Genomic DNA, 11,278 nt, shown 5'->3' with positions numbered 1-11,278 from the left:
CCCCCTGATCCTCCCCGTCTCGGCTGGCCCCGGGCGGGCAACCCCGGCGTCCCCGCCGCCGCGGGTTAGCTCCCTGCTTTAACATGCAAAGGTCCGCTACGTGATTGGCTTTCTGCTTGCGAGCGCGGATGGGGGAGAAGGCGCACGTTGTCTTTCTCCGTGTGGTTTCCCCGCCTTGGAAGCCGCAAGGGCAATCCGAGGAGGGAGAAAGGGGAAAGAGAATAGGGTTTCCCACTCTCAACATCCATCAGATTTCCCCTGTCATTGCACTACAAGGTGCAACGTGTGTCGAACATTACGAGCATGGGGCCATGCAAATGACACGGGCATGAAAGAGCCCTGGCAAGAATAAATCTGTCGATGTACAGATGTTCCCTATTAACGTTATTGTTCAGCCTTGGTGGTTACGGTGGGAAGGCACCGGCTCAAAAATCCCCGCTGCCACCCCACCTCTCCCGAGCCTTTCTCCCCACACCTCTTTGTCTTCGCTTAATTAGCTAGGGCTATAATATTCTCCTTTTCTCCTCCTCCGTCTTATTGAGACGTCTGCCCGGGCTTATGCCTTTAAAGAGAAACGATATCGATCCCTCCTCCCCCTTCTGTCAATCCCGATTTGTCCCTTTTCGCGCTGCACAAACAATTAAGCCAAGAAAGTCGCGGCCGCGCCGCAAAACTTAGCGCAAGACCGGCCCCCGGAGGGGGCTGCACGGGGGGGCAGCAGCGGACACCGGGGAGGGTTGGGGGAGTTCTCAGCCCGGGTCCGGAGAACTCTGCAGCAGAGAGGGGCGGCAGCCGGACGGACCGACGGACGGACCGACGGACGGCCGGAGAGCAGCAGCGGGAGCAAGCGCTCCTGCTCCCGACCCGCCCGCGGCTGTCGCCCCCCCGGGGGAAGCCCCCGGTGGCCAGGCAGCCCCCTCTGGCTGCCCCCGGGCCGGGGGGCGACGGCGGGGCCGGCCCCCGGGGCTGCGGGAACGCTGCGGGACGCGGGTCCCCGGAGCCGGGGGGGCCGCGCTGCGACGCCCCCCTCCGCCCCGCGCCCCCTCCGTCCAGCACAGCCCCGGCAAGCGCGGCGGAGCCTGGGTCCGTCGCGCCGAGCCCCGGCTATGCCCAAAAGTAAGGCCAATAGGTGGCCAGGTGCGGGGACGCGGAGGCTGGCGCCTGCGTCCGAGCCCACCTCCGGCAACGGGAGGGAGACAAAGACGGCGGGAGAGGCAGAGTTGCCCGTAAGTTTAGCGCCAGCGCAGCCTTGAGCCGCGGAGATAAATGGGAGCTCGGAGGTGCGCGCACTTAATCACGGCGCCGGCTGCCTTCCAGCGTGTGCAACCCGCCGATCATTAGGTTAAATGGAGGACACTCGTGTCCTTCCCGAATCAATGCAATTATTGTTGGCAACGAGGACAGCAATTGGAGTGGCAGCGCTAATTTTACTAACCTGCTATTAATTATGGTGTCCCCCACGCCCCAGACGGCGTTTATAACCCGAGGAGGCAAGCAGTGCTGGCTGCTGCTGTTTTAAAAGGAAAAGTTGGAACCCGAGCGCCTGGTCGTGTTGGAAAGTGTTAATCAGCAGGAAAGAGTGTGATCAGTGGAGCTATTCACTTGAACGTCACTCTAGTACAGGGGGTTAGTGAAGTGATTGTGGCGCCTGGGGACCGAAGGCACTGTGCCACTCCAGTCAGGTATTATACACTGAGAAATGTCTACATTAGTTCTCCGTAGCTCCCTGCAAAGTGAGCCAGCGCAGACAAGAGGAGAGAAGCCCTGCCATGGCACAGCTCTCGCTACGAGGTTTTAGCCGAAGCCTGGTGTGACCGCAGGTAAAAAAAAAAAAAAAAAAAAAAAAAAAAAAAATCTCCTTGTTTTGGTGGTGATGCTTGTGTGTGTCTGTCTGTCTCTACGGAAGCGGGGAGGAGGGGGGCGGTGGGGTTTATTTTTTTCCCCCCTTCGGAGCCTGCTCTAGCAGCAAGGCAGCTGAAAACGAACTGCTGGAGGGAAGAGAAACTATCTGTGATGAATCATTTGGCTTTGTGCAATCTTTACCTAGGAGAGAGGGCAAATGTAATTTAACATATGTGTTATTTCTTGGGAAGGGGGTGTGGATATGATATTCAGCGAGCGCTAAGGTAAGGTACCGAGTCAAACTTTCTGGATTTTAAGACGAACTTTAAAGGGAATAAGATTTGACCTTGCACGTAGGAAAGTTTTCTCTTCGCACAGAAGTACGCTCAAGCTGTCTGCTGCCAGGCAGCTCGAAGGCGGTGGCGTTTGAATGCCTACGAGTCTGCGGCGCTTGGGGTGCAGGAGCTGGAAAGGGAAACCTCGAATAATCTCTGCTTGGCTAGGGACAGCGTAGTTGTATGCTCTGCACCGGGCAGGTAAACGTGGATGTGCGGCAGGGTCCATCTAGCCCCACAGCGGCTGCCCAGGTCGCAGCATTTGCTTATTCTCTTGCTGAAAAGTTTTGGGGGGTGAGAGTGAGCGCGTGTGTGCGTGTTGGCTCTAGTCCTTCAGTGTGAAAAGTTTAATAAATACAAAGAACAGAGTGAGCATGTGAGGCCTTTCTGCTTTAATCTAGATTGTTTGCCAAGAGGATTGAAGACTACAAAATGAAAGCATTCAAACGGATAGCTTGGAACAACCGCTTTTACACGTAGTTGTAATCTGCGTGAATTAATTAGCGGCGCCTTCTTATGCAACGGTTGTGTTTGTCATCATAGTTGTGCTGATCACAAGCCATTATGTGGGCTGGTGCAGGTAGGCACCACCGACTCGCTGCCCCCCGATTTGCAGTGCAGTGTAGGCAATCACACCTCAGGTGGGCTCTAAAAACACCTCGCGCCTACTGGCGATACCGCCTTCCTGGGAGCTAATCTACTTGAAAATGTTGCAGGCTGCCCTCGGTTCCATGTCAGATCCCAAATGGGCAACGTGTAGAGCTTCACGGCGTTTGTCAGGCGGTGTCAAGGTTGCTTTAAATCTTTAACGTGAAAACAAAGCAAACTCGACTGAAAGCGCCTGCTGAAGTCTGTTTAGCCCATAAGCAAATTCCGTCGCTGAAATATTTCCAGGAGTGGCAATAACCCCTCGGAACGAGGAGGTGATGAAAATGCAGATAGCAAAACTGTAGCTACATTAACTGCCTCTAGATCATGTCCCTGAAGACGTCCATCAAAGCGTTAGTCCTGACGCGGTTCTCTGTTTTACCTGCTGTGGCCTGTTCCAGTATCACAGCGTTTCCTTCTAGTTTCGTGTTTTTATGATAAAACTTGCATGAACGTTGGCTCCAGCTTCCCGGGGAAGAAGCACGTAACCCTGGAAGATGTACTTAGTTTGGCTTTGGTGCGAAAATATCCGCTCTTCTGGGTGCTCAGGCTGACTCTTAAGAGAGGGAAACCCTGCAGCGCTCCGTATCGATTGCCATGGCTTTTACTTTCTCAAACTTCGGAGAAAGCACGGCGTGTTTATTTTTCTGGTGTGCTGTTGACTCGTTTGCACGGGAAAGGGGCTTTGACAAGGAACAATTTTTATTGCACAGCAAAGGCTTGCATTTTCCAAGTGCTTAAGGATATAGCCCACAGCATTAAGCGTCTTTACTTGGATTTGAACAGTGTTACGTTGTTTATGTGCAAGAACCACAAAGGTTATTTTAAATCATTGTGGGGCTTATTGCATGTTTGTGCTCTGGCACCAAAAATTCAAGATGAAATATAACTCTGTTGGGTTTCTTATCAACAAAGGGCCATTATTTGTAGATTGCAAGTGAAACAAGATGTGAACGCCTTAGGAAGATGTAATGTCAGTGTTTAAATATTAAGGGGGGTTGTTGGTGGTGGTTTGTTTTTTGTTGTTAGTGGTGGTGGTGGGTTTTTGTTTTGTGTTTTAATGACTACTTCCTAGGGAATACAGATTGGAAGTGGCACAATGCTGACCGGGTGTAAAGTATTAAAGCAGGCAAAGCTGCAAATTACAATGACAAATAATTATCATTATTAATCCAGGAAAGTTCGGTTCAAAAACGGGCACCAGAGTATTTGCATGGGGCAGGGCAATGAAAGACAACTGTGATATATAAATAGACAAGGACTGTAAATATTGAATTTTACCTTGTATTTTAAAGTTTAATAGACTCATCTAAATATCAAAACCCATAGTGTTCTGCGGGCCACTGCAGAGTTGACATCTGCAGTAGTATCAAAAGAAGGTGGGGGGGGGAGGAGGAAACACAACGGGACATTTCCCAAACTGCAGCCTGGAAAACTGTGAGGACTTCTCAAGGCAGTTCTCTAGCTCTCTCAGCTAATTATAGTGCTTTACCCTGAGCCACTCTTGAGATAAGTGCAACTCTTTTCTTCCCTAGCACCGGTGAGTTATACTCCAGGGCTTAAATAAACAACCCCCAACGTAATCAGCATAGGAGGCAGAGTGAGCAGTACCCAACACTGCAGGCAGACCATTGTGTAAACACTGGGTGTCTTTTCTTCCAAAACAATGCAACAGCCCGGCAGCACGATGCACAGAAGGAAGCTGCTTGTAAATAGTAACTTAAACTACCATTATATTCTGGCAGCACCGGGTCGCAGAAGGAATAAAGAAGCGTTTCTGTAACAGAAACCCAATGGCTAAGTTATTAATATTCCCGGGAAGAAGAAGAAATTAGCAGTTCAGGTGAGAAAAGGATAAGCACTTTCCCCCCCCCCCCCCCCCCGCCCGAAATCAATACGGAATTCAAACTCGATTATTAATGTCATTTGATTCCCGTTCTTCATACGTTTCTCCCGGCTACAGATAGCAAGCTGTCAGGATAATTTGCATGTACTGTATCTGATATCTTTTATTTGCACACACTCTGAAGCGCCATAAAGCACCGCTCGCTGTAGTCTAACTCAATCCGAGAACTAGTATTTTCATCTGTAAATTAAAGCAATTACGCAGCAGATATTATATTATGTGTACTGTGGTCTCCAGATAGTCATCAATCACCCTCAATCGAGCTGTCAGTGTGGGCAGATTCGTTTCTGGGAGGCAGTCTTCCAGCTGGGGAGAAGAAGAGAACATCATCATTAATTAGAGTGTGACCCTGGGGCTATTCACATGTCTGAACCCAGGAATCTCTCTGAGCAAGTCTGCACACCGCGGAGCAGCGCTCAGCCCCGTCCTCCACTTCCTCCGCCCGCCGTCGGCTGCGGCCGTCGGGGGGAGAGGGGCTGCTGGAGCCCCCCGACGGCCGCCTCCGCAGGGCGGCAGCACGGAGCCTGCCCCTCCGGGGGGCTGTGGGGGGCTCTGCCTGGTTAAGGAGGGGGGCACGGCCCCCACAAAAGGCGACTTTGGGGAAAGGAAAGGAAGGGGGGCGGCGGCGCAGGAGAGGCGCCCGCCCCATCGGCTCTGCTGAGAGGTCCCGCTGCGCCCCGAGGGTGCTACCCCGGACCCCACCGCCAAAGGGTCCCGAGGGAAGCTCCGCTCTGCCGGGAACCACTGGCAGAGAAATGTTTGCTCCCCTGTGGGAAGCAGCACTCGGCACGTCGGGGCATTGCCCCCCCCCCGCTATAACACCCCCCTTTCAGCCGTGTCCACTTGGGAACACGCAGGCAGGCTGGATGCGGCCCTCAGAGAAGGGCTGGCTTTTCCAGCGGAGGTTTGCGACGGCACCCGAGTGGTTTTAACGTGAAAAGTCACGTCCTTCAATCACTCCCCGGAATACGCTCGTAGGGTTTTCTACCTGTAATCACACGCCGGGAATAAAAGCTGGAAAAGAAACGCAGGGTTGCATGTCATGTGCTTTATTGTCAGCATTAGCGCTAATTTTAACTGTTGATTAAATCTTAAATGAAGACTCAGTCGTGTGTCCCTTCATATGTCTTGTTTGTAATTGAGACTAATTATTACTGTGGGGTGGGAAGAAGCAGCTGCTCATTAATTAATTTCTAATTAAAAGTGCTTACCATCCCTTCAGTGACGAAGGAGGTCGGGGGGGAAAAAATCTTAGCTGATAGGACGTTGATTCTTCAGGTTGAAACCATTCATTTCCTTCCCAAAGAAATTAATATAGATATGTTGCGAACAGGCATAGCTGGTGCTGGAGCGCTTTCCAAACTTTCGCTCCTGTTAGGCAGCCTGAGAGAGATGCTAGAGAGTCTGTTTTCCACGCCAGCTCAAAGACTCCCGAAAATGAATGTTAAACTTCCAGGCAAGGTAATTTGAATAGGTTTTACGTGACGTCAGAGGCTCGGCTCCTGTAAAACAACGTGGTTCTGACGTGATGTGCTTGTTCTACTTTTCGGTCCCCCTTTTTTCTCCTCCTTTCCCTTTCCGTGGGTGCAAAATATGTGTTTCTGCCGTCACGTTTGCCAGCCTCGCAGCCCTCACGTAACAACTATTTCTGTGTCGCAGCTGTAGAGGCGAACTTGCTAAAATTACTATACGTCTTTTTTTTTTCTTTAGTTAAAAAAAAAAAAGTTCAAAAAGCATGTAAATAAATTAAATGTGGTTTTCTGCTTCGTCCTATAAGCATCTAGGGACCTGTGGTTACCAATCAATTGGTACAATAGAGCAGAGCAAGGCTGCAATAGCGTGCAGATCAGACGTCTCGCCTTGTTTCTAGATAACTGGGAGCCTCTGTACCATGTCATATCCTCAGTTTGGCTACCCTTACTCCTCTGCACCCCAGGTAAGACTTTTGCCTACAAACGTTAATTGATTGAATTTCAGTCATTATTGATCACTTCCGTTCAGTGCTAAAAGCTGCAGCGATCCTTTCTAGCATGCGAGAGCGTGAAATCGGTTACTCACTCAGCATGCCTGGATGATGCCTAAGTTATATCTTGTGCCCGTGTTTTGAAACGGGGAGGCACACTCGGGATTTAGGGTCTTTCGGGGTGATAACGATGCGTGGGGGACGATTACAGAGATGAGCGAGGTGAGAAAAGGACCAAGAGATCCCCCAGCCCCCACCCGCTCTCTCCCCCGAGCGCTTTTTTTTTTTTTTTTTTAATCTTTCCCGATTAAATCTACAGTTTACCAATTAAACACGAAAGTACTGAGGGCTGAACTGCAGAAACATAATGGGCTATTCTAAAACAGCAGCTTAATAACAGATGCGTGTATGGCCGCTACAAATCTGCAGTCAAAATAAATATGCATGAGTGATATAGAGGGAAAAAAGAAGAAAAAAAAAAAAGGTTTAAAAATGCAGATGGGAAGCATTGTGCCGCAAGAGGGGAAAAGCGGTGTAAACCCCGTCTTGTCAAAGCACACCGGGAAAGTTGGGCTTTAAACGCAAAGGGCTGGAGCAATGCGTTGCGGCGGATTAAACGCCTACAGGCACGGGGTGTTTGGTGGTGGTGGTTTTTATTATTATTATTATTGTTTTTTGTTTTAACTGATAAAGTACTGGCACCTCTGTTTTAACGTTTTAACCCCCAAAGCAAAACACGGGAGGGGAGGAGGAGTAGGGAGATGGGGGGGGGGGGGGAGGAGGGAAGTGGGGGGGCGACACCCCAAAGCCGCAACCGTGGCGATCAAAGTTAGTTTTAAGTGCCGAAGTTTCCCTCCCCGCCCTGAGCGCTCCTCTCTCTCCCCCCCCAGTTCCTGATGAGCACCAACTCCCTGACGACTTGCTGCGAGTCCGGCGGCCGGACACTGGCCGAGACGGGGGCGGCCGCCTCGGCGCAGACCCCGGTCTATTGTCCTGTGTACGAGAGCCGCCTGCTCGCCACCGCCCGCCACGAGCTCAACTCCGCCGCCGCCCTGGGGGTCTACGGCGGCCCCTACGCCGGCCCCCAGGGCTATGGAAACTACGTGACCTACGGCACCGAGGCTCCCGCTTTCTACTCCCTGGTAAGCCCCCTTCCACCGCCCCCCTCCCCGGTTCCGCTGCTTCCCGCCCGCTTCCCGCCCGCATCCCCCCCGCATCCCCGGTTCCGCCGCCGCCCCCCGGGCCCGGCGATGCCGAGGGTGAGGAGCCGGCCAGGACGATGGCTGCGGGTCCCCCCCTCGCTGGTAGTCACCGGGGCGCTCTTCCCAGCCAGCCCTTGCGCCCCCCTCCCCTCTTATTCCTCCTCCCTCTCCCCGCATCGCAGCACCGTCCTGAGTTCACGTCCCTACGGACCCCGCCGCGCCAGGGGGGGCCCCGGGCCGGGTCGGGGGGGGATGTCCCCCTCCCCACGAGCCGGGGGTCGGCGGGGGCTGAGGGCGGCGGCGCGGTGTCTCTTTGCAGAACAGTTTGGAGGCGAAGGACGGCAGCGGCTCTGCGCATGCGGGCATCGCCCCGGCGGCTGCCTACTACCCCTATGATCACACCCTCAGCCAGTACCAGTACGACAGGTAAGGGCAGCCCCGGCCCCCCTCGGGGACCCTCTTTCCCCCCTCAGCATCCCATGCCCGGACCTTAGCCTCGGCCAGCGACCGCTCCCCGACGGTCCCCGCCGGCCGCCCCCTTCCCCGCCGCTCAGCCTCCGCACGTGGTCCTGTGGCGGGGGGGCTGCGGACCCCTCCGACGCCCCCTCCTTCAGTTTGTTCCCGCACGGAGTCAGGAGTAGGCGGCCGGCCTGCCCTGCTGCCTTTATCAGCTTTAACAGGGCGCAGAAGGCGCTCAGACGCCGGTGCAACCTTTGAGGCCCATTGGGCGCCGGTGACCTTTGCTGGAGGATGTGCATTAAATATTCAGTTGCAGTCCAGTGTCATTTGCTTTAGGCTTATATATATATATTTATGTATTTATTTACAATTTCAGGAACAAAAGGGTAGGGGGGATTGCTAATAAAAGGAGTAAGAGGAAATGTATTTCTATTAGCAGTTACACCCTGGGGTCACCCAGACGTATTCTGTTTGGGAAGCACTGAGCAAAAAAACAGGAAAGCAGGATTTCTGGCCATTTGCGAGCCGCTAGGATTTTACTGCTGCCCGAAAGGTTGACATTGACTTTGCCGTGAATAAAGACAGGAGTTTTCTTCCCTCTTTCCCCGCAAACGCCGCGGTGCAGCGGAGCTTTACACCGCCCGGTGCTGGCTGAACGAGCCCACCGTCCTCCTCCTTCCTCGGCCGGGCCTCCCCTGGAAGCTGAGCTGCCCTCGCCCTCTTGTCCCCTCCGTGGTCCTGCCGTCCCCACCCACGGGGGGTGCCGCGTGTCAGAGCCGGGACCCGGGGAGCCCCCGCCCCAAAGGGGGACATCAGGCGGGTCGTCGGGGGGCGAGGGCGGTGGGTCACGGTGGGGGTGCTCGGCTGTGCCCGCAGGTACGGCGGGATGGACGGCGGGACGCGGCGGAAAAACGCCACCCGGGAGACCACCAGCACGCTGAAGGCCTGGCTGCAGGAGCACCGCAAGAACCCCTACCCCACCAAGGGCGAGAAGATCATGCTGGCCATCATCACCAAGATGACCCTCACCCAGGTCTCCACCTGGTTCGCCAACGCCCGCCGGCGGCTCAAGAAGGAGAACAAGATGACCTGGCCTCCGCGGAACAAGTGCTCGGACGAGAAGCGGCCCTACGAGGAAGAGGAGGAGGAGGAGGAGGGCTCGCAGGAAGACGCGATGATGAAGAACGAGAAAGCCGAGGGTACCCTGCTAGGAAGGGGCACTTAGCGGCGCGGCCGCGGGGGGTCGGCCGCCAGCTGGCCCCGGGTGGGGCCTCGCCCCCTTGGCCTCGGGCTTCGCTGGCGGGGGCGCCCGCGGGGCAGCGCGGCGCCTCCAGTGACCGCGTGTCTTGTTTTTGCCGTCCCTTCCCCCCACCCCTCCCGCAGAGCCCACGGGCAAGGAGGAGAAGGAGCTGGAGCTCAGCGACCTGGAGGACTTGGACGCCGCCGAGTCGGAGAGCTCCGAGTGCGAGATGAGGCGGCCCTTCCCGCACCCGCTGCCGCACCCGCACCCGCTGCCGGGCGGCGGCCCCCCGCCCCGTGCCGCCGAGCCCCCCGCCAAGCTGCCGCTGCCGGCCGCCGTCGACGAGGAGGAGGAGGAGGAGGCGGAGAGGGCCCGCAGCTGCCTGAAGCCGGCGGCCGAGGAGTGCGAGGCGGCCCTGCTCGGGGCCCGGCCCCGCGGCTGCGAGCCCAAAATGTGCTTCCCGCAGGGACAGCAGCTGCTGGAGGCGAAGCCCCGGATTTGGTCCCTGGCGCACACCGCCACCTCCCTCAACCAGGCCGAGTACCCCTCATGCATGCTGAAGCGGCAGGGGGGCTCGGCCGCCACCGCCGCCTCCACCCCGGTCAATGTCATCGACAGGCACCAGGATTCACCGGTCACCAACCTCAGGAACTGGGTGGACGGGGTGTTTCACGACCCCCTGTTCAGGCACAGTACTTTGAACCAAGCCTTGAGCAACACCACGGTGTCCTGGGCTACCACCAAAGGAGCCATTCTGGAAACGGGCGCCTTGGGACGCTCGGTGGGCAACGGCGCCAACGTGCTCAAGGGGCAGCTGTCAAACCTGGCCCACCACGACTCGAGCAAGGAGTTTATCGCGTTTCCCAAAGCAGGAAGCAAAATGTTTTGCTCTTAACGGCCCCACTGAGGGGCTAAGAACTTCCCTGCACTGGAAGAGTCAGCTACACTGAAAAGAGACTTGTGAGAGTTTAAATATAAAACTTTTTCTTTCCTTTTTTTTTTTTTTTTTTTTTTTTTCCTTTTTAACAACAGAAACGAGGATTTAAAGTTCAGTTTCCTCAGTTCAAAGGACAGACGACTCACTGCTCTTCTGAAGAATTAATTTCTCCTGGCTGCGACTTTAAGGGATCAATGTCGTGACAGTTATTTAATTCCATGTCCAAAAGCACGTACTATAGCGTAGACCTACTTACAAAGTTTACATCCAAAAGTTTACAAATGAGAAATTTTAATTCAGATTTAATTTAAGGCATGCCGATATTAGTTATAAAGACTTTTTGAGAGTTTTTCCTCCTAATTTCCTTGTTAGCATATACTTCACAAACAGCACTTCTACTAAGTTTACACCTACTGCACAAATTTATCTTGACAGAAAAGAGAAATATGTTAAAAGGTATGTTCACTCCAATAAATTGTCTGTTTCAGAGGTAACACGCGTGGTGGCCTTTTGCATTGCACAAACATATTCCAGGTTTCCAAATTCCCTCTCCGGCTCGTTTTAAGGGCCGCCACCGGGCTGCCGTGAGTGGGAAGGGGCTCGGCCGCTCCCCGTGGCCTCCGAGAGCCTCCCACACCCGCAGACCCTTCCCCGCTGCCCAGGAGGCTCGGGGCGGTGTGTTTGGCGAGCATGGCAGTGGGCACCCGGACAGTACCGAAGGGGCCGGAGGCGCCGGCCGGGCCGCA

General features: G+C 54.6%; 1 protein-coding gene across 3 annotated transcripts; it reads left to right on the top strand.

The window, feature by feature from the left end:
- Positions 1 to 1,105: 1,105 nt before the first annotated feature.
- On the top strand, positions 1,106 to 10,554 carry IRX4 (iroquois homeobox 4). 3 transcript variants are annotated; one of them, XM_032181935.1, is made up of 6 exons: positions 1,106 to 1,820; positions 6,602 to 6,667; positions 7,585 to 7,836; positions 8,216 to 8,322; positions 9,232 to 9,554; positions 9,739 to 10,554. In XM_032181935.1, the coding sequence occupies exons 2-6, from the start codon at positions 6,623 to 6,625 to the stop codon at positions 10,488 to 10,490; spliced, it is 1,479 nt and encodes a 492-aa protein (XP_032037826.1). In that variant the 5' UTR covers positions 1,106 to 1,820; positions 6,602 to 6,622; the 3' UTR covers positions 10,491 to 10,554. The 3 variants fall into 3 exon arrangements, with proteins under 3 accessions (XP_032037826.1, XP_032037823.1, XP_032037824.1); XM_032181932.1 differs by having other exon boundaries at positions 6,509 to 6,667; XM_032181933.1 differs by lacking the exon at positions 1,106 to 1,820 and adding an exon at positions 1,985 to 2,126 and having other exon boundaries at positions 6,509 to 6,667.
- Positions 10,555 to 11,278: the final 724 nt, after the last annotated feature.

This window comes from Aythya fuligula, chromosome 2 (genome assembly GCF_009819795.1).
Source record: "Aythya fuligula isolate bAytFul2 chromosome 2, bAytFul2.pri, whole genome shotgun sequence".
Taxonomy (NCBI): Eukaryota; Metazoa; Chordata; class Aves; order Anseriformes; family Anatidae; genus Aythya; species Aythya fuligula.
Note: the sequence above shows the minus strand (reverse complement) of the source record. Positions and strands in the feature narration are given on the sequence as shown.